The sequence below is a fragment of the Cyrtonyx montezumae genome, unplaced genomic scaffold, assembly GCF_038088225.1.
Source record: "Cyrtonyx montezumae isolate F1298 unplaced genomic scaffold, pur_monq_1.0 scaffold_3, whole genome shotgun sequence".
Taxonomy (NCBI): domain Eukaryota; kingdom Metazoa; phylum Chordata; class Aves; order Galliformes; family Odontophoridae; genus Cyrtonyx; species Cyrtonyx montezumae.
In genome coordinates this window covers 89,683,347-89,706,599 of record NW_027072034.1, presented here as the reverse complement: position 1 = coordinate 89,706,599, position 23,253 = coordinate 89,683,347, and the positions used below count along the sequence as shown (strand labels likewise).

The window sequence follows — 23,253 nt, the reverse complement described above, 5'->3', positions numbered from 1 at the left end:
CATGCACACGTGCTACTTGGCAAATAAAGTGCAGTGATTACCAGTATTGGCATTTTGTCCTGGTCTCAGCTGAGAGAGTGTGAATAGCACAGCAGTGCTTTGATTGTTGCTGATTGACAGCAGCATATCTGGGACCAGGCCAGGCTGCTTGGCAGAAGAGCTGCTGCTGAATTGGGCAAAGGTTTATTCCATACTATATAACACCATGCAGGAGGCTATAGAGCTGTGGAGAGTTGACCAGGGGCCAGGCAGCTGCTTGGGGATTAGCTGAATTCCATTCAATGCATAGCAACTAATTGCCCTGTAGTTTAATATATATTTCTTATATATATATATACACACAGATATATATAATCACATTTTTGTTCCTATTTTCCTTTTGTTTAGTCTTAATAAATAGTTTTTATCTCAACCCATGAGTTCCATTTTGGTCCCAGTTATCTCCTCCCATTCCAGTAATGGGAGCAGGAGCTGGCGGGGAGTGGAATGAGTGAAAAGCTGTGTGGTGTTTAGCTGCCTTCTGGGTTAAACCACAACATATTTCAGCTTACCTACATGTGCATGCCTGTGAAGACGTGTTCTTTGTTATTAATCAGGCGTGTCAGTTTTCTTATTTAATTGTTAAAATTGGGCTTGTATTATTTCATAAAATAATTTACTGTGTTAATGTGATCAGTGGGAAGAAATACCCAGAATTCTTGTGCAGTGCTGACAAACCTTGTAATTTTCAACATCTCCAGAAGCTCACAAACATTGTAATTAGCAGTATGTTTTAATTAATTATACAGTATGTATTTGATTATTATTTTTGTAATAGTCACCTAAACAAACATCAATTGCTAATCAGGCGTGCAAAAAGCAAGTTTACAGAGAATGCATGTATTACCTACATTTATTCACTTTTTATCAGAAACTGTAAATTCACTGAATTGTGTATTTAACAGCAATTTTTTTTCATGTGAAAGCAACATAATAAATTAAATATTTTATAATAAAATATAAAGCATATGAAATTACAAGACAAAAATTACAAAAAAAATGTTTTGTTACTTACATACGTTACTATATTATATATTTTATATGTGGCCTAAGACAATTTCTCTTCATTCAGTGTGTCTCAGGCAAGTCAAAAGATTTGACAACTATGAGAAAGATTACCAACGTGTATATTAACCTTTATTTTTTCAACTTTTACAGTTTTGCACCTTGAAATGTGTAGCTGCGCATATAATGCGTAGGTGTTTGCTAGGTGTATTTCAAGTAAAAACCTTGCTAATTCATTACTTCTGGAAATTAACCATTGAAAAAGGATTTCAAATCTTTGTTCCACAAAAGGTTTCTGGAATTTAGTGTTTTCATTACTTGGTTATGACATGGTTTTCTGCAAAGACTTAAACGTGCTCATAAGTTTAAAAAAGCTGTAATCCCATGTAATGAGTCTGTTGATGCAGCTTTGCAGTGTATCTTTCTAATGAATGTAGTTGATCTTTTTTTATTTTTACCAACAGAAGTTGTTGTCAATCTGACAGCAGATCTTTTCATCCTAAAATGGAGTGGTGTATAGTCTCTACAGTAAATAAAATCAAAAGCCCCAGGCATTTATTTTCATTTTTTTACTTTCTGGAATGTCATTAAGGAAAGCTTACCAAAAGTGATAGGTTTTTGTGTTTTCCTATCCCTTGTGCTGATTTTGAATTGGTATTCCCTCAATCCTTTGATTTCAGCACTATTAATTTACGTATAGAGAAAATTCATAACAACATGTCAAAATCAGGAGAACATATTTTTTTAAAGATAGATTGTAACTGAATCACTACTGTGTCATTGTCTGTTCCTGTGGCTTGCATAGTATGACGTTCTAGGTTCAACCTATTATTTCCCTGAGTGCCCACAAGATTTAGCATCTATGTTCCTCTGAAATAGTCCAAGGAATAGTGTCATATCCTGCTGCTTCCATCAGTCCTTTTTAGGCTAGGTCCTTTTATTGATTACATAATGTACTTCTGTTACATTAAGGGCAATTTAGAGACTTTCTTTTTAGACATTTGTTTTTAACTTAAGCCAAAGCAGTGCTCAAAACTAGCAGTGAACACCTACATTGTTTGTGACAGAAGGCAAACGTAGGCAGTTAAATTATAACAAAGACAAACTGTTTTTTCCTTAAAGATCAGAAATGAAAATAGTGTTGTCTGCATTGTTCTGACTGTTTCATGTAACCTAAAAGCAGCATTTTTTGATGTAGTGGCTTATGTGATTAAAAATCTGTCTGGAAAGATATTTCTAAACTTAGTCTGGTTTTAACATATTTATTCTGCAGTGTCAAAAAATAAGTGAAAAGAAAATTATGTAAAGCATAAATTTGAAAAGATACTTAGAATGATAAATTTAATTCCTTGTGTGTATTCCTGTTTTTAGACTAGAAAGTACACATTATGTTGGAGAGCATATCAGAACAAATGAATATTATTTATTACAGATTTTATTTTCTCTGAGAAGTACTTACAGTGACAGCCTTTCCACCTTTAACTAGGAATACTCAACTTAATACAGTTCATGTAATAGTTTACAGGAAAACAGTGCTTTATGTACTGTAACATTTTAACTGTTGCTTAAGTTGTTTAGACTAGTGCACACAGCCGCGTATTGCAGTAACTTATACCAGCGTGGCTTTCATATCCTATCTTGTTATTTAACTTGAGGTAAGAATTTGCTGGCTGGTTTTATCTGAAAGTCACTCATCAGATTCAGGTGGCTTTTGTTTGTTTAAAAAATTCACATTTAGAGGAGGAAGTTTTTACATAAGGTGCATAGGTATGCCAATAGGCCCAAACCAGAATCATTAGGAATACCTGGAAACCATCAGGTACTGCCATTAAGTTGTTTAAGGAGCCTCTTCTTGGCTAACTGAAGCACAAATCTGGCAGTTACAATTTTCTGATGTTTATGCAGATGTTATATACAATATATATAAAATATGTATATTCTTATAATATCCATATATATGTGATATATATAATATAAAACATCTGTCTAGAATTCTCTAGAAAACTGAATCCTTCTTCATGAACGGTGATGCTGCTCAAATACTTGACAGGAAAATACTCTTCTATGGCGATTTATTATTTTAAAGAATTTTCTTCTTGCTGTTGTTGGTTGATCCATTTGCATTGAGCCTTTTCACTTATTCATTTATTTTTAGGAAATGACCATTCCATGGTGCTTAAAGAGGGCAGAACTTGTGTTCAAGTGTGTCAAAGGTATGTTAGTGAATTCTTCAGCTCACTTCTAGAGTTGATGACATCCAGCCTTAGCTCAAGCTCTGTATTCCCTCTGCTCCAAAAAAGTTCTCAGTAACTTACTGTTTCTTAAAATGTTATTTTCTCTTTAAAATTATGAACTGCCATGTTATTATGGGACTAGTTTAAGCATCAGAAATAATCTCACACTTGTAATGAAGAAAAATATTTTTACAAATCATATGTGGCAAAAGAAAAGCCCTGCTTTTGAGCAATCTCTGAAGGAGGGCAGGAACTAACAGTTGTCAGTATACTTTCCAGTGTCTTTTTAATTTTAATTTCCTCAAACAATGAGAACTGCACATGCTTTTTTTAGGTCTAGTTTAACGCTAGCTGTTCTCTTTGCTGGAAAATCATCAGATTTAGCATTTATTAACTGTCGCTTCCAGTTGTATTATTACTACATTCTTGTGTCCTGCACTTAAATACAGCAAGCGGCCATTTAGAGCATTTAAAGTAGTGTTCTCTCCGCTACGTACTTAAGGAACCTTGTGCTGTTGTGACCTTTAGTGATTCACAGTGAAATATCATCCATGTATCCACTTTCATTATACAAGTATTTTTCCAGAAATCCTTAACTGACACTGATGTATTCCTGTGGACCTTGTAGTTCATCAGTTATCACAGAGTTGGAAGGATTGTAAGGGACCTCTAAAGATCATTTAGTCCAACCCCCCTGCTAAACCAGGCTCCCTAGAAATACTAGCATAAAATCAAAATCTTAAGCTAAGCAATGAACACTTGAGTTTTTTCCATATAAATTAGTTCAGGCAGTTTTTTTTTCCTGCCAGACGGCCAGAGGACTTTTGGCACACTTAGGCTTGCACTCATTCATATGGATATCAGAGCTAAAGATGTTATTTCTCAAATGAAAGCAAACTATTGGAAGAAATTGTAGAATCACGTTTGGAGAAACCTCTCACTTCTGCTGACATACACTCTTCTATACTATAGCTGGGTATTTGCTTTACAAGGGTGTTCAATTTTTCTCAGTAATTCCTAATTAGATTTTCCAGTTAAATAAGGTTTCAAAGTAGATTAACCAATTTGGATTTGAATGTTACAAATAATGGCAATAGTTAAAACAGTTAAAATCCTGACAGTGTACGAAAACTTCCTCCTAACCTCTTTATTGCTAGGTAAGAGTGGGATGGAAGATCATATAAGTAATCCATGTAATATGACTGTTGTTTTCTAGGTTTCATGATGGAAATGGCCTCATGGGATGGAGGAATTTCTCGGACTGTACAATTCTTGGTACCACAGGTATGTTAAACTAAGTTTGTATCTAGGAGACTACTGAAGCAAGAAGTTAAATGTCAGTATACCTAGGTTTGATCTCCTTCCTGTGTCCTGTTGGGTTTTTTTTGTTTGTTTGTTTGAGCTTAAGCAAGTCACTGTTGTTTTGATTCCTTGCTCACAAAGTAGGAATAAAAGGGTTTTATATTTTGTGGTATCCTTTAGAATACTCTGGGAGTACTAAGAATTCAAACTGGGAAGCTTGTCTTGACAAACAATGAATATTTAACCTTTGAAAAGGATACTTTTTGCTCTTGTTTTCTCTGAAGAGATGAGATGAACATTGCATTATAATAACGTTAGGCTTTTGTTAGTCTTATTGTTGAATATCTTGTAAAATTGCAGTGAAGAGAGTTCAGTCATGCTTCCACAAAATTGTTACACTATATGTTTGAAGTTAATTGTAATAAAGATTCCTAAATGAATGAATTTGGGGCTTATACTCATTTTCAAAAACAGGAATCTTTCCAACTGTGATAAACACTGAGATTTTGTTTTGTTTTGGTTTTGGTGGTGGTGGTTTTCTGTGTTTTGTTTTTGTTATGAGAAGTGGTGCTGGAAGTTGTCTAAAAAATCAGTGTTATGCTAGGAAAGAAATGACATGACTTTGTTCACAAAATAATAAACTTACGAACAAGGAGAAAGCCAAAAATAAATGAAGCTGAATAGAATTCTGGAATTCAGGGAGCAGGAGTCCTGTATATAAGAAAGAGCACTAGTCTCATTCTTCTAGACAGAAGTACTTGGAACAAGAAATCTACTGGGAACACATAAATACACAAACACTATTTTGGTCGATCTTTTGATTGAACTAAATTGAATAATAGCATGCATTATGTAAAAAAGATCTTGACCTTATGAAAAATGATACTTTTAAATGTAAAGAAATAAAGTTTAGAGAGATTCAATTCTTCTAAAGTACAGCAAAAAAAAAAAAAGCTTACTAGTTGTAAACGGTTTACAGGCAGGTTTGGCCTGGTTCCGTGATGATTGGTGTGGGGGACCCACGGAACCACGCCCCAGGAAAGGGGAAGGGGGAAAGGGAGAAGGGAGATGGGCCTAGGAACAAAACAGCGGCAACGATCTGAGGAGGAAAGCTAATTTACTACATAGATATCAGAAAGCAAAATAACACAATATAATACAATATAATTGGAATTAAAGCTAATAAATCAAATAAAATGAGCAAGAGAGAGTGTCCGATAAACCGAAGGCCTTATGCTAATGCTGAAGGCGAGACAGCAGCGAGCACCCACTGCTGAGTCCATCCCAAAGGAAAGAGAATGTCCCGTGACCGCAGACAGTTTTTATCTTTCCCTCTGGGCGTAAACACGTAAGAACGCAAAGCATCGCAAAGTCCTCTAGGGTATGTAATTCTTCTTCTCTTCTGAGACAGGTATACCTGGAACTATCGATGATCCACGGAGCTGGAGCTATGATGTGGAATACCAGTACCAAAAATCATAAAACCATGACACTAGTTTATTTTTTCTTGGTTTTTTTTTTTCCAGGCAATTTCTGAAGAATTGTTTTATCAGCTGAGTAACATGCTCCCCCAAATCTTCCGAGTATCTTCTACATTAACTCTAACCTCTAAGCACTGAATTTTGTGCAACAGCAGGATTTATCCTGTTGGCAGAAGAAGAGGCTCTGGAATATCAGTACTGGAATGTCTTTTTTCTGAAGCCTGGTGATTCTGAATCGGTATTTGTTGCAATTTCAAGAATAATGTTATTGGAATAGAAGATAAAATGCTAACTGTACTTGAATGTTAACATTTCATTTTTACCTCTCATTCTTTGTCAGCACACATAATCGTTGAATTCCTTATGTTTTTTCTGAAAGACATTAAATGCAGCGTGTCTTACAGAATCCACAGAAATGATTTTCATAGTCAAATAGTAGGAATAAGAACTTACGGAAGAAGAAGGATCTTCTGGGCAAAACAGGTGACTCAAGTTGTTTCATTTTAAAAACACTTTCTGAATTTGCTCAGTGATAGTTAAAGGAGGAAAGAAATGTCAGGTATCTTCTTTGAATAATTTTGATATCATTTGTCAGAGTCATCTTTCCAAGGTGACCACAAAATAAAATGTATTACTGCTTTATTTCAGCACTTAACAATTATAAAATGAAAAATATGAAAGAACTCTTTAACATGTTGCATTTTGTAAATCACTGGAATTATTAAAAAGTAATCAAATTAATGTAACTATAATTTGAATATATATATTTTTAATTATCACTTATTTTATTGTATATCATCTTTTTGCTCTCTTTAAAGAAATCACATCTCACGTCTGTCACTCAGCTTAGTGATAACACAACAGCATTCTGGAATCTATTGCACAAGTATATTTTGCTGCGTATTACTGTTTTGTCACTAAACAATCGGTTTGGAAATGACAGGGAGACAGCTCAGGATGTTTGCATGACATTTCTTTATTTCTGACAGGATTCAAGTTTTACCTAAAAATTAAACAATCTCATAACCTCCTACCTCCCCTGATGGGAAGCTGGAAAAGCTGCTTTTACCTCGTCTTGGACACTAAAGCTTTTTTGACTTGTTTATGAACACTGGTGACTGGAAACATTTCTTAAATGTAGAGACGAGGCATAGGGAAAGCCCTGTCTGAAGCTGGTATTTACGGTGTTCCAAGAGGAGTTAGCATCACAAGAAAGCAGCTGAGGTCTCAGAGGTCTCAGGTCTCAGTCCACAGATCTGTTCTATAGAAGGAACTGGAAATCCTGGCAGAGCTCGCCTTGAATAGGTAATCTTTATATGGGTTGCCAGATTCTGTATTTGAAAATTACAAATCAATTTGAAATTATATCTTTTTAGTGTGACTTATTATCTTACTTAGTTTAGTAAATGTGAAGAATGTAAAATTTTGTTCTAAGGAAGTTACAATTTAGAATTATAATAGAAATAAAGTGATAGAAATAAGTTCACAATATTTATAAATTCACTATGTAAGTAACAAACTCTTAGCTTAGTATTTTTATTGAATCCTTCATGCTGTTCAGAAGTCTCCCATCAGATACCTATTGCTGAGCTATCAAATGATTTCTTTTGCTGTGCCAGCAGCTTCTAAAAAAGTGTCATGCAAGTAATGAATTAATTTGCTTTTCTGGAAAATAAGGAGGTACATTTATTTAAGAATTTTTATCAGTCCTATTAAAGCTCATTTTACATTGCTGGTTGGAAGCTGAAATCAAACTCCAGTACAAGAAAAGGAAGTGCTTTAACCACAATTCTGTTTCTGAAAGATTTGGTAGGAGAATATTATTTCTTTATTTTTATCATTTGTAAGACTTACTCTGTGTTATAAAAGAGGTCTGGGTTGTGGAATTGGGTGCTTTTTTTTTTTTTTCTTCTCTCCTATTTGTTTATCTACCAGCAAATAACCCATGGAACACCAAAAATCCTTGAGCAAATCATCTGGCTTTTACTAATAAAAACCGCATCCATGTTCTCCTTTTACTTTAACAAAATTCTAAGACATGCTACTTAATTTGGAAATTTTTGCTGTAAAAATGCAAGAATTTTTTGAAGAAAAAATTTACCTTCTGTGATAAACTTTTAATTTTTTGAAGCTGTGGGATTTCTGTATCAGTGGTGTATACGTAAAATTCACTCTAATAACCAACTGGTCTTTGATTAAGAAAAAGAACAGGATCTTGTGGTGAGGTTTTGGAAAGGCAAAATAGTAGAGGTTATGCAAGGAAACTAATTAATTAGTTATGCTTAAAATTGTATGGAAGATTATACCTTTTAAACATTGAATTGACCTGCCAAAATTTGTCAACAGAATTCTTGATAAATCTATTATTTCTCCTGTTGGTGTGTGTGTTCTCAGAAAGTAGTATTAACAGCTGTCTTTAGCTCTCCTTTGTTGTAGAAAAACAGAATACAGAACTTAGATTACCTAAAATGTCATTTCTGATCAATCTGCACTGGCAGCTGTACAGGCCAGTAGTACCACAAACAGCAATTTAAATACAGCCATGTGAGAAATCCTATTTGGTCCACAAGAAACTGTTTGATATTAAGAGGAAAAGAGAGCCAAATTTTCTGTTAGCGTATGTACATCAGCATTCCTTAAAAGAATAACACTATTGAATAGCTTAAAAATGTCTTGAATTGTGCATGTGGCTAGGCTTGCATTAAATAAGTTGTTCATGCTATGAAGAGAAAGAACAGATTTATAGACGTAGTTCTCACCAGAATGTTTTTGCACTATTGTAATGCCAGCAGTTTCACTGCTGGGAGTTGTTGCTGCTCTAGGGAGATAAGAAATTGGATCTTTCCGTCTACAATAGTTCACTCTATATGGTAGAACATAAGTTAATTAAACTGGAATAACAACTGCAATATGTAATTTTACAACTTTTGCCATTGTATGAGAGGTGAGCAAAGCCGCCAAAGGCAGTTATGGAGAGAGAATATAACTAAAAGGAGGAAATTTGTCACCTGGTTTGCGACAGGCCAGCCATGAGCCAGCAGTGTGCCCTAGTGGCCAGGAAGGCCAATGGGATCATGGGGTGCATTAAAAAAAGCGTGGCCAAGCAGGTCAAGGGAGGTGATCCTCAAATTGAGTACATTCTACAACCCACCATGGTGCAGCAACTAGAGAAACGATGCATGGAAAAATCTATGTAGCACTGTTTAAAAATATTATTGTAACAATTGCAATTAATTTGGTCATTTCTGAGCATTCTCTTTAATAACCTTTTATATAAATAACCCCATGTGCCAGCAGGACTTGGTTTCTTCAGGTTGAAAGATACAATCAGAAATCTCGAAGGATATTTTTTTTTCCTAATTGCCTACATGGAATTTTGGTGTAGCAATTTTGACAGAAAAGTAATTTTGGAAAATAAGATGATGCCAAGACTGAAACCAGAGTGAGACAAATTTAAAATGTATGTTTTGTGAAATAAATAAGTAAAGGAATAAAGGAATGAATGGAAAGTAAGAGAAAATAAGGCTTGTTAAATCTATCAATTGCAGGAATTATCCAAAAGCTTCACACTGAGAAAACACTTTTCATTGTTACATAAATTTCCCTACAGCAAGAAAAGTGGATGGTGGGATGGGTTCAGAACTGGCAGAACTCAGAGGGTTATGATCATTGGCGCAGAGCCCTGTTCAACATCTTCATCAATGACCTCAGTGAGGGAACAGAGTCCACCCTCAGCAAGTTTGTTGATGAGACAAAGATAGGAGGAATGTCTGACACACTGGAAGACTGTGCTGCCATTCAGTGAGACCTGGACAGGCTGGAGAGCTGGGCAGGGAGGAACCAGATGAGGTTTAACAAGAGCAAGTGTAGAATCTTGCACCTAGGGAGGAATAACCGCATGCACTGGTGCAGGCTGGGGGATGACCTGCTGGAGTGGAGCTCTGAGGAGAGGGACCTGGGTGTCCTGGTGGATGACAGGTTGACCATGAGCCAGCAGTGTGCCCTGCTGGCCAAGATGACCAATGGGTCCTGGGATGCGTTAAGAAGAGTGTGGCCAGTGGGTTGAGGGAGGTGATCCTACTGCTCTACTCTGCCCTGGTGAGGCCTCATCTGGAGTACTGTGTCCAATTTTGGGCTCCCTGGTACAAAAGAGACACGGATCTCCTGGAAAGAGGCCAGCGCAGGCCCACAATGATGATAAAGGGCCTAGAATACCTCCGTCATGAGGAAAGGCTGAGTCCTGGGTCTGTTCAGCCTTGAAAAAAGAAGACTCAGAGGAGGTCTGATCCACGTCAATTAACATCTAAGGTGCTGGAGGCAAAGAAATGAAGCTCGACTCTTCTCAGCAATGTATGGTTATAGAACACAGGGAAACGGACACAAACTGAAGCATAGGAAGTTCTGTATAAATGTGCATGGAAACTTCTCCACAGTGCAGGTAACAGAGCACTGGCACAGGCTGCACAGAGAAGTGGTGGAGTCTCCTTCTCTGGAGACATTCAAGACCCGCCTGCATGCCTACCTGTGCAACCTGGGCTAGGGAGCTGCTTTGGCAGGGGGTTGGACTAGACGATCTCTAGTGGTCCCTTCCAACCTCTACAATTCTGTGATCCTGTGTGTGATTCTGTGAAATTACAGCTAACCTAGGACTGTGAGCATGTGAGTGAGCTATGTGAGCACAAAGCTGATCAGTTCTTTTGTTCTATGCCTCATTTTTCCCCTTGTTTGAGAAATGTTTTAATTTATCTTTGTACAATATTTTTGAGAATTGGTCTTAAAAGCCACAATTAGTACTATTTCTTCTATATTTATTTCTTCTGTACCCAAATGCTACTACCTGGTATTCAGGCCAAGTCAGAAATGTAAAAAAATGTCTACCTTCTTCTTGTATCTTTTCTTCATTGTGGTATCAGGATGACCATCAGTGTTGTACAAAAATAAACTTGTTACTTCATCCTGCATACTGGATGTGGTAGGTTTCAGTAGCAACCACAAAATTGCAGTCCCGTGGGACCACAAAATTAGAAGATTGTGTTGTTAAGTGCAATTACAAACAAGTTTGTTTCTGCTTGTGTAAGTGCAAGGGCTTGACATTATGCTAAAATTGTGTTTAAACATGAAATTGTAAACTTACCGCAGAGTTCAGAAGTAGGTGGAGCAAAGCAAGCATGCATCATGATGAGCTGCATTCAAAAATCATTCCTGTCAGTCAGAAAAAGCAAGACAATGATAAACTAAGTATCCATGTAAAATATGCTATGCTTGAAGACTACCTCCATGGGCTACCTTCATCAATATTCTTTAAGTGAATAAGTCTGTAGAAGAGCATCTCCATATGGAGAAAAACAAATTGACAAGTTAAGCAAGAATCAGATTTCCTCCTATACTTATTGGGAAACTATACATTGATAGTGTTTGTCAAGATCTACATTAAAAACTCAGCACATAACTAGAGTCAGAGCATGTCTAATGAAGACAACCTAATTGATAATCTGACTGAGCTCAGACATAGCCAGTTGATTTGCCTGTGTGCTTGTAATTCTTTAAATGAAGGTTAGTTTATGAATACCTAAAAGCAGATCTTTTAAGTTCCTGATAAAATTTACATTCCCAAACATTTCTGTACATGAGAAGCAGCTAAACATGGACAGCAGAATTACAAACTTTCATTTCCCATTTGGAATGCAGTAACTTCTTTCTTTGCACAGTCCATGCTGCTCTGGTGACTTCAGGCTACAGAGGAGCCCGTAAGAAAACTGTAAAGCTCTTTTAAAGATTAGTTCCTGGAGATTAGTCCTGAATCTAGGAAAATACAAGTGATTCACAGTTTATTATTTCCATTCACAGATCTGCTGCAATAGCAATAGTAGTAATAAAAAACGTCATTCACCATAAGGGCTTTAAAATATAAAAGCCATTGAATCTAGTCAACATAAGATGTAAAGTAGGTCTAGTAAGTTCGACCTTGTTACTCTAACAATTCAAGTGCATCTTAAGGGTAATGATGAGATAACTATAGCAAGCAAACCTTCCTCTGGGCACTTTCTTCACTGTGATTTTTTTTTTCAATGGGAGATGCACTACAGACAAATGTACGCAATGCAGGATCTTGTCTTAGCAGTTTCTCAGATTTCAGAGTAGGTGAGAAACAATGCTATCGACCAATATTAGATGCTTTTGAGGAAAGACTGGGTAATATTCTCCAGTGTGGAAAAGTTTTTGCACCTGTAAAGGAAAAAAAGCCACAGAACAGGATAAAGTTATTTTGTCGTATTTGTAATGCATGCATATAAATATGAGTAGCTAATGAAATATTATCTGTAACAGAAAAGAAAGAAAAAAAAAAGCTAGCAGCTTTTTAAATCTTAAAAGCTTTTTTAAACAGTAAATGAAATCAAAGCAGACTAATGGATCATATGTTAACTTGTCAGAAAAGCCACTGATGTCTTCTAGAATCTTCCAGATTTTTATATTCTTCCTAATCTTTAAAGATTAAGCAGGAGGCAGTTTTCTACTGCATGTTCCAAGAAGGGTTTTAACTTAATGTACAGAGATAAAACTGAGCAAAGTAAAATATGTAGAAGTTGTGGAAGCATTATTTCTAAAAAGCTTAGAAATCAGTCTCATAATGTGTAAGCAGTTCTCTGTGAATGGAGGGACATCCCCTGTGTAATTCACAAAATAACATGAGGTTACAGCTTTGCTATTGTTTTATAAAGCACTCTAAAGCTGCCTAGTGGAGACCAAAATAGGGCTTCATGTCTTCCTGTCCAATTTCTCAGCAGAGAATCAATCCAGTAATTGATTGATTTCTCCCTCCTACTGTTCTGTCTTTGGGAAGGACATGCATGATCATCTGGAACCAGACAGACAGTCTTTTTTTTCCAAGTTGGCTTGATATGCTGACCAGTTTCAAATGCACACAAGTCAGCTTACCATGAAAAATTCCCCCATCCCTTCAAGATGTTTTTACTGTGAAAGACAAAGTGTTGGGTAGTAAATCCTTTATTAGAATTTATTCAGGTCTGAACAAGGAGAGTCGTATGTTACATGGCATTATCATCTCTTTCCTAATGTACATTGCTTCATTTGCAGCAATGTTAAATATCATCAGAACATCTTTGAAACCTAGTGGTTTCAATTGGAGTTCCAGAACTGTTCTCCTCACAGTAGTGGAGCCTGTACATATAAATTTAGTGTCTTGAACTGAGTAGTTAACAGACTTGAAGCTGGTTTGGTAGTCTCCCAAAAGTCTTATTTTAAGTGCCTTAAACTGAACCATAACAGCATCTGCCCAGCATAAATTATAATTCTCCAAAATGCTCTGTACTCATTCATACAAGTAATTTATAGTGACTGTTTCAACTTTGTTCCAAAGAACAGTTTTAAATCCAGGCAGAAATAGCATCACTCCACAAACAGGGGCCTGCCTTCTTCAGCCACTGCTTGTGTGCATCCATATTATCACTCTTCTGCATGACTATTTCCACAGCAAAATCCCTACCAGCACAAGCCAACTAAGCCACCTTTTTTTGGGACATAAATCTTTCCTTGTTCACCAATGAACAGTGGAAATTGCAGAAGGTCAATGACATGAGCTTTCCCTCAAGCTTAACGAGCTACATAACAGTATGTGAATGCTTCTGTTGATGAGATTTTTGAAAACCACTGTTTGACAACCGGTTGTTGTTTTGGATATATTTTTAGCCATTTTGGGTAATTCTTCTTGTCCATGGAAGTGGTTCTTTCTTTCAAGCAGTCCATAAATCATGGGTAAGTCCTGCAAGCTGTTGTTACTAAATGCAAAATACTACACACCACTCTTCTGTTGATAAGTAGCCTGCTCAGCTTCTTCTTTATGGAGCCTTCTTGGTAAGAGATACAAACTGCAGATAAAAATATTTTTGGCGATTGCCGCACCTCTGCAAGTTTCACTTGATTTCTAAACCTTCAAAATAATAATATAAATATATAATATAAATATAAAATAATATAAATATATAATAAAATGATATAAATATAAGATAATATAATATAAATATATAATATATAATATAAATATAAAATAATAGGGAAGTGCTGAATAATACTAAACAATATTTTACTTTCTTTGGTGCACTGTCAATTTCTGATCTTTTTCAGCAGATGGAAGTTGCTGTGCACATCTGATCCGCTGATTCTTCAGGTCTGCATTTAATAATGAGCACTACGCACAGTCCTCAAGATAGACAGTCTTGAGTACCTACTGCCTGTAAGACATTTGGTAGCTGGCAGTTATCATGAATCCCATCAAAGATGATGTGCAGGCAAAGCTAAGTGATGTGTGTAGCACTCCACTCAGAATCACAAAATTGTAGTGATTAGAAAGAAGCTTTGGAGATCATCTAGTCCAAGCCCTTAATAAAGCAGGTTCCCTAGAGTAAGACAAAGGGAAGTGTCCAGGCAGGTTTTGATTATCTGCAGATAAGGAGACTCCATACTGAGTACTCCATACTCCAAGCTGCACTCTGGGCAGCTTGTTCTATTCCTCTGCCACTAAATTTTCTCCCATGTTTTAGTGGAATGCCCTATGTTCCAGTTTGTGCCCTTCTTCCCTCTTGTTGGGCACCACTGAAAAGAACCTGGTTCCATCCACTTGACACCTGCCCTGTAAATATTTATAAGCGTTGGTAAGGTCTCTCTGTTTTCTCATCACCAGGCTAAACAATCCAAGTCTCTCAACCTCCTCATAAGGGAGATGCTGCAGGCCTCTGATCATCTTCATAGCTCTCACTAGACTCTCTAAGATTTCCCTTTCTTCATCTGAAGATCCAAGAACTGGATGCAGTATTACAGATGTGGCGCCTCACAAGTGTGGATTAGAGGTGAGGAGAGCCTCCCTCAACCTTCTGGACGTGTTCTTTCTATCATTCTCTAGGATGAAATTGGCCTTCTTGACCACAAGGGCACATTCTGATCAACCTGTTGTCCATCCCAGGTACTTCTCTGCAGAACTCCTTTCCAGCAGGCCAGCCCTTAACCTGTACTCAGTTATTCATTTCCAGGTGTAGGATGCTTCACTTGCACTTGTTGAGTCTTATACAGTTCCTCTTTGCCCAACTCTCCAGAGTGTCCAGTTCTCAGTATGATTAGCTCATGGCACGCAAGTGACCATGGCAGTATAGAAAACAAAATTTTATGACCCAGTTACCACAAGTTTTTGTTTTTTGTCAGGAAACACCCAGGAAAGTGAAACTCTATGTATCAGATTATCTAGTCCTTCTAAAATAACCTGGCATTGGCTAGAACAATTTATTCTACCAAGTCAATAGTAAAACTGAAGGACTCAACTGATTGAAAGATTTATATATGGTAGACAGTCACTCAGAAGACAGGCAGCAGATTTAAGGGTTTGGCACTGTAACTACATTCTATACACTATGTAATCTTAGGGCAGATTACGGAAAGACAAGAAGTAGTTGAGAAAAACTTTTCTGCCTGGGAACATTATCAGGCTCTAGACATGTTAAGATTATTTTAAATCGTGTGGACATTGTGTTCTATCATGGTAAACTCCATTACATACTACAGAACACCAACATACTCACTCAGTGCTTTACAAGACCTTTTCAAGAGGCTTCCAGTCAGATCAACATATTATAACAGCCATTCTCTCACCCCTTGAAAACTGCAAGATTTGGACTTGAATTGCTCAGTTGCTCTGCTATGACTGTTAACTCTGAGCTACCAGCTTAACTACAGTTCAGTTTATGAGCATGTGTTAATTCTGACATACAAGAAAAACAACATGCCCTCCAAAATAGAAAAACCTTGTGAAGGTAAGAAAATTATTTGCTGATCAACAGAATAATACTTATAAAAATAAAACACTGTGTTCAAAAGGATGATTGAAAACAATGCTAAGGAAAGGCTTTCAATATGATGAATGAGAAAACTTGTAACAGATAGTTCCTACAGAATCTGTTTAAGCTTCTTTCCTCTCTAAAGGCCATTTACACAGAAATCACAGAAATCAAAAATTTAAAGCACAAAGCTTTTAAATGATGGTGTTTTGTTGAATACCATTAAACAAGATGATTTTGCACTTAGTCTCCTCCATTCAGCCACATGTTTAAGCCAAATTCAGGGCTTTTTATGATATGGTAATTCTAAATCCCAGCACTGCTGAATTTTGTGGATATTTTTGTATTACTTTCAATGGGGCCAGGTCTTAATTCCCCTTTAACTCTAGAAATATGCTGTGGTTTAAAAGATGAATGAGTGTGAAATATGTAAGTGTAGCCAGCAGGTCAAGGGAGGTAATCCTTCCCCTCTACTCTGCCCTGGTGAGACTACATCTATAACACTATGTTCAGTTCTGGGCTCCTCAGTTCAAAAAGGACAGGGATCTTCTAGAGAAAATCCAGCGGAGGACCTGGAGTATCTCTGATAGAAGATAAGGCTGAGAGGGGATCTCAACATTGTTTAGAAATATCTAAAGTGTGACAGTTGGGTGGATTGTTGGGGTGGATGGGGATGGACTCTTTTTGGTGGTGTGAAATAGAACAAAGGGAAACAAGCAGAAACTGGAAGAACTTCTTTTCTGTGAGAGTGACAGATCACAGGAACAAGCTGCCCAGGGAGATTATGGAGTCTTCTCTGGAGATATTCAAAAGCCATCTGGGCACTTTCCTTTGCAATGTACTCTGAGGAACTTACTTTAGCACAAGGATTGGACTTGATGATACCTGGAGATCTCTTTCAACTTATACGATTCTGTGATTCTATGACATCAAATAGTTTTAACTGTTCTAAAGAAAAGGTAGAAAATGTATACAGCAGCCAGATCTAACAGCTCAAAATCTAGTCTGGGCCTCATTTTCCGACTCATTTTCTCAGTGTCACTAGTGTCTCAAGGCATCATTTGCTAACATTTCTCCTTTCAATTTCATTTGAAAACCATGGGTTATGAACCTCATCCTTGCAAAACTGAGATATAAAGCAAAAGAGTGCCAGATTAATGCCAAAACATAGTTAAAGCTCCAATAGACGTATGGTTTTCCAGTGATTATATATATATACAGCTCCTCACCATTCTAGCATATAATTCCCAAATCTCCCTTGGATAGTATATTGGTGTAGGTAATGTAAATTTCATGAAAAATCAAACAAAACAATAGATTCTTCCACGCTTCATTCACTTTAGTTATGCTGTTCAGTTGCTATTCAAGTTTTCACAAGTTTTCTTCGCAGAAGGGAAATTTCTGAATATTTAAAGTGCAGTTTAAAAAAAAAAGGAAAAAAGGAGAAAGAGAAAAAAAAAGAAAAAAAAATCCATTGCAGAAGGTCAGACACCATCCATTTTATTCAAAAGAGCACCCTAGTCAAAGAATTATTCTTAGCTCTATAGTGATCTTCATACATTAGATCAGTTGGGTCTCTCTCTATGGCTGGAAATACAGTATGAAGGTCAGCCACAGCTTGATCTTTTCTATACCTGGCAACACTCATTCCAAGTGGAGGGTTAAACTATGTAACTTCCAGAGGTCCTTCCAACTAACATTTCTATGATAATATGATCTCAAACCTGTATTACAATTAAAGGGAATGTGTTAATTTGGAAAAAAAAAAGCATTTGAGATGTACAGAGTTGATTAGGGGCATTCACATAAAACAAGTTTGAAGGAAGAAAGTTTCCTTAATATTGATTCTTTATCTCTGTATGTCAAATTTTAGATGAACACATTTTATTTTTGATTGACAGCACGGAATAATTTGCTACAAGTAGGCATTTTTGAGTTTTTCTTCTCCCTATATTTATTTAATGAGAAGTAGGCATTTACTAATGAGGATGATCAGCATCTTTGTCTGGATGCGAGGTCCACCAGATGAGCCAGTTACTGTGGCTCTTTCCACATCACATTACAGATGCAGTGGGGTTATTGCCTACCATGGATATGGGACTCAGTGGGAAAGTTGGGGATTGTTCAGGTCAAAATATGGGATGTTTAGAGGAAGGAAAATAGATGCGGAAAAGGGGGATGAGGGTGGATTACAGAGGAAAAAGTATGGAAAAACGGATAAGGAGAAAAAGGGGGCCAGTTGCTTATAAACAGGTTAGTGTTCAGTACACTCATTAGTTCATTCCCAGCACCTACACACCATATTGTCTTCTCTCTTGTTATTTAACTCTGTTCCTATTTTCCTGAGCGAGGGGCTCTATTCCATGTGGATGTGTGTGCATGGAGGTCTAAAACCAGCTGCTGGCAAGGGGCTCCTGGGTAAAAATGACTGAGTCTGAGGTGCCAGCAACTGGGTAGATGGAGAGAATACTTACTGTGCAGGTAGGTACATCAGTGTGTGCACTTGTTTGTGTCACAATGGACTAGCCACAAATAGGATAAGAGTGGGCTGAAATCTGAGTTCCCATGTCAAAGAGATTGATACAGTACTATGTACAAGCAAATATGTACAGAAGTAGGACTTCTCTGCCAAGGAACAAATAAATAAAGAGAGCCAGGTATTTGTGTAGCCATCAGCAATCAGAGCATCTGAGAGTCAGCTGCGGGGGAGACAGTAGTGTCTGGGACTCAGCTACTTGAGAGGCAATTGGTCTGCATCAACTAATTTAGAGGCATACACAGTTGTTTGTGTATGTCTGTGCATAGGGCAAAAGGGAGTCTAGAGATCCAAGGGCAGCTTGGCAAGACTCAGCATCTAAGTCCAGTTACTGGCAGAATCTGTAGTGCATGTGTTTGTGTATGTGTGCAAGGAAGTCTGAGCACTAGCAAAGAAACTGAGCTTGCAGGACTCAGGGGCTTGTAAGTTTGAGTATCAGCTACTGGAAGAGATCAAAGATTGTAAGGAATTTACTGGATAGTCAGATTGTATAACAAAGGACCTACAAGATCATCTAGTCCAACCATCCTCCTATCACTATCTCTACCCAACTACTAAATCAAATCCCTTAGCACCTCATCTAAACGCTTCTTGAACAGCGCTAGGGATGGTGCCTCAACCACCTCCCTAGGCAGGCCATTCCAGTGCCTGACCACTCTTTCAGAAAAGAAATGCTTCCTCAGGTCTAATCTAAATCTTCCCCGGCACAACTTGTGGCCATTCCCTCTCGTCCTGTTGTTATTTATCAGGGAGAAGAGGCCCACCCCCTCCTCACCACAACCTCCCTTCAGGAAGTGGTAGAGTGCAATAAGGTCTCCTCTGAGCCTCCTCTTCTCCAGACTAAACAATTCCAGCTCCCTCAGCTGCTCCTCATAAGACTTGTGCTCCAGACCCCTCACCAGTTTTGTTGCCCTTCTCTGAACACTCTCCAGGGCCTCAATGTCCTTCTTGTAGTGAGGGGCCCAAAACTGAACACAGTACTCGAGGTGCGGCCGCACCAGAGCTGAGTACAGAGGGATGATCCTCATGATACTCATGACCCTGGGTTGTCAGTAACTCCTGATAGACATGATCTGAGCTGACAGGTTACACTGTGAAAAGCACACACGAAAACAGAAATCACTACACCTTTTGAAGCCAACAAAAATTGCTCAGCAATGGTAGCAAGACTGAAAAGTAAGTAAATAGATGTAAAAATAAATAAATATGTAAGAAACAGCAGGCAATATTATCTATTTGAAGAAAGCTACAAGTTAAATGGGTAATTCCCTGGAAACATCGTGGCCATCAAATCAGATATTTAAGTAGAAGGAACTGCTGGCGGACACAAGTCAACTTTCAGATCAAACCAGGTCCAACTTCAGAGGAAAAATCCTCTATAGCCACTGCCTCTGTGATATCCTCATGATTCATTAACCTCAATCTGGTCAATCAGGAGGTCAAACAGAGAAAACTGTCTTGAAGTGGTGAACAATGCAGTTGAATTTTACTGGAAAGCACACTCAGAATTAATAGCATCTTCCTTCTTATCATCCCTTGGTAGAAACTACACCTGGCCTGTGCTCTAGCAGAAAATGTCTTTCCCACCGGAACTCACTCTTACCAGCAGAGATCACTGTAAAAATCATATGAAGGATTCAGTTCCCTGACTTTCCAACAACTCCAAGATGTAAAGCTTCCTCGTGTGTAGGCATGTGAAATTTAGGCAAGGATAGAGACAGGTAAACTGCCTGTCCTCAGTGCAAATCCAGAGCACTTTCAGAGAATAGGGCAGCAGCAGTGCTTTCCAAAATCAGCACTACCTTAACACCTATGGTGCTGGAGACAGTTGCAAAGAGTCTGGCTTCCTGAGACTGATTACTGCATTTTTTTTTTATTGGCAGTTACTATTATTGCACTTTGGTAGCTATTTTGTCATTTAACAGGTAGGCATCAAAAAGTAGATATGAGTTCTGTACCGTGAGCCTAGTCACAAGAAGAAAAGGTAGCTAGGACCTCAGGGGCTGGGTTTGGGCTTCAAGGCCTTCAGCATGTCAGCATCTTTTGCACCCTTGTTCAGGAGAGTCAAAATTTTAACTGAGATGCCATAGAACAGAGTATTTGACTTTTGGATATGTTATTTATGAGTTACTATTGGTAACATCTGGCATGTAAATTATACTGAAAATTATTTTTTTCTCAAAATCTTCTAACTTGATGATTTGCCAAGGTTTTTGAGAAAGTAAAGCTCGATCCTATCCATCAAAGACAATGCCACAAGAAACACTTTAAAAGACACAAAATGAAAAGGCTGAATGTATCCCCCTGCTGTTTCAGAAGACATCTATGTCAGGAAATAATGTTTAGCAGCACAAAGCACCTTGAGGAGAGCAGAAAGCAGCAGCCTTTTTCTTCTGAACACAGAAATTTTAAAGAATGTTAAGAAAACATTTTCTTCCTTTATTCCACTGAGTACATTATTTCACATAGAACAGTGGAGCCACAAGTGATCAGAAAATATACAATTTCCTGTTTATCTGCTACCAGTGACGCACTTTGAAACACTAGGAGCTGCAGGGAAAATATAGGTGCACTGCCTGCCAGGGGCCAGTGTGCCACCTTCTGATACCACAACTTCAAGAGGAAATTAAAAAAACAAAAACATGGAAGGAGTCTACACATGCAGAAATAGGTATACTGAAGTGAAAAATTATTAGGAAATATACTGAGCAGAAATATAGCTCACCAGCAAAGTTTACAACGTTGTAGAAAAGTTACTACCAGCTGTCTGCCCAACTACTGAGCAAGCTCAATTTTTCTACAATAGCAGCAGATTATTGTTCTAGAGTTTCATAAAAAAAGCCAGATCTTTTCTGAATGAACAAAAATAGGTTTTCAATTAAAACTCAACAAAAATTATTTACTTTCCTTATAATATATAGATGAATACATTGAAAAAGTGATACCTGAAATTATTTTACTTATCAGAAGTTTCCACGTATTTCCTTTTTAGAACAAGAAAGTTTGTCAGAAAACAAAGTTTCATTTAATATTTTCATATTTTCTGTGTTGTATGAAAAGAAAAAGAATTCGTCATTTTAAACCACAGATATGTGAAACATTTTAGAGATTAGACAATTTTTTACCTCTTTAAAAGTGAATCTACTAGCAAGTGACAGGCTGGCATTTCTTGTCCAGAGAAGTTGTGGAGTATACATCCTTGGAGATCTTCAGAAGTCACCTGACCATAGTCTACGACATCCTGATTTAGGTGCCCCAGCTTGAGCAGGTTCTGGACCAGATGTCCTCCAGAGGTTCCTTCCAATCTCAGCCATTCAGTGATTCTGTGATGTCTGAAAGCAAGGGCTGACCTCTCTCCTATCCAAGCTTATATATGCCACCAGAATGAAAGTAGGAAGCCATTTCAGGCTTGCTTATATTTAATCTAAGTCTTCAGTACAACCTCTGTGAGTTTATTCACAGGATCCCAGCACTGATCTTAGGAGCTGGACTAGAGTTGAGAGGCAAATTGTGAAATCCCATAGAATCTAACCTAGTTGACTTCTAGGAAATTTTTCCTCCTCACTAAAACTTGGTACAGCACTAAAGAGTCTAAGAGTCACCAGCTGCTCTGAAGAGCCTGTCTTCTAGAGACCATGATAAGAAAAACATCAAAGGAGAGATCCTGGTACAGTTTCTCAAAGAGCAGGAAAGCCCTGTGTAAGCAGAAGGGTTCCCTGAGCCTGCCACGGAACAACTAAACTCAGAAGATCACGCAAGTAATACACATCCAGGTTGTCTTGGCCTGTCTTGCCTGTACTAGGCTGGGTGTGCCCTTTCAATGGCCTCACTACTTGGTGAGGATCAGATCTCATCTCCCACTTCATCACAACAGGAGAGCTGAAGAGATGAGCATCACTGAGTAAATCGACTTTCTGGCTTGAGCTTAGGCTTTCCCAAACTGAGCACTATGGAGATGCCCTGACTCTATGAACTCTCCCAAGACAGCAGACTCTCTATGGGCTCTGATCTCCTCACACCACCAGCCCTTTAAGGGAACTTCATTTTCCCCATTGGGCCCATCTGATCTCTCAAGCTCATCAAATGCAATCCAAACTCCACTATTACTGTCATTACCACTCAGGCTTAAGTCACTTTTACCATGTCCCTTCCCAGTATCCTGTCCCTGTGCTGGCTCTGTGCTGTGGAAAACCCACTGACTCCCCTCAACAAATAAACCATTCCTGAGCCCAGATCTGTGTGAGGATATGCCTCACTGGGAGGGGAGTCTGCTGCCAGAGACTGTGGACATTAATTAGTCTTAAAGGGTGGCCTCAGTTGAACAGAATCTTAAAGATCATCTAGTTTCAACTCTCCTGCTGTGTGCAGGGTTGACAACCCCTAGACCAGGCTGCCCAGAGCTACATCCAGCCTTGCCTTGGATGCCTCCCAAGATAGGGCATCCACAACCTCTCTGGGCAACTTGTTCCTGTGTGTCACCACCCTGTGAGCGAAAAACTTAATCTCAGTTGATCGTCTTGGCCAGACTTGCCTAAAACTTCTTCCCACATCCATGGCCAAGGGCTCTATAGTAGTTCACTTCTTACATAAGCTGTTTCAACATATATTCTTTCCTAGTTCATTTCTAGCTCAGCCATAAAATCCATTGATCTGTACCAAAAATTATGAGCTGACTTTCCAGCCTGGCCTCTGCTCAGTCCTGTAACTGTGGACCTCCCTAGCCATCACTGGACCTGATCCTGATGGACAGATGGACCTATTTGCTAAACTCTAGACCTTCTTGCCACCATGACATCGTTTTGTGAGTGGATCTG

At 38.0% G+C, this 23,253-nt stretch overlaps 1 protein-coding gene across 1 annotated transcript in view; it reads left to right on the top strand.

Moving 5' to 3' along the window:
- Positions 1-6,695, top strand: part of FERRY3 (FERRY endosomal RAB5 effector complex subunit 3) — a 30,261-nt gene extending 23,566 nt beyond the window's left edge. Inside the window, exons 12-14 of the mRNA XM_065742321.1 lie at positions 3,200-3,257; positions 4,495-4,562; positions 6,107-6,695. Of these exons, the coding sequence (XP_065598393.1) occupies positions 3,200-3,257; positions 4,495-4,562; positions 6,107-6,199 (219 nt within the window). The 3' untranslated portion in view covers positions 6,200-6,695. The remainder of the gene's footprint in view (positions 1-3,199; positions 3,258-4,494; positions 4,563-6,106) is intronic.
- Positions 6,696-23,253: the final 16,558 nt, after the last annotated feature.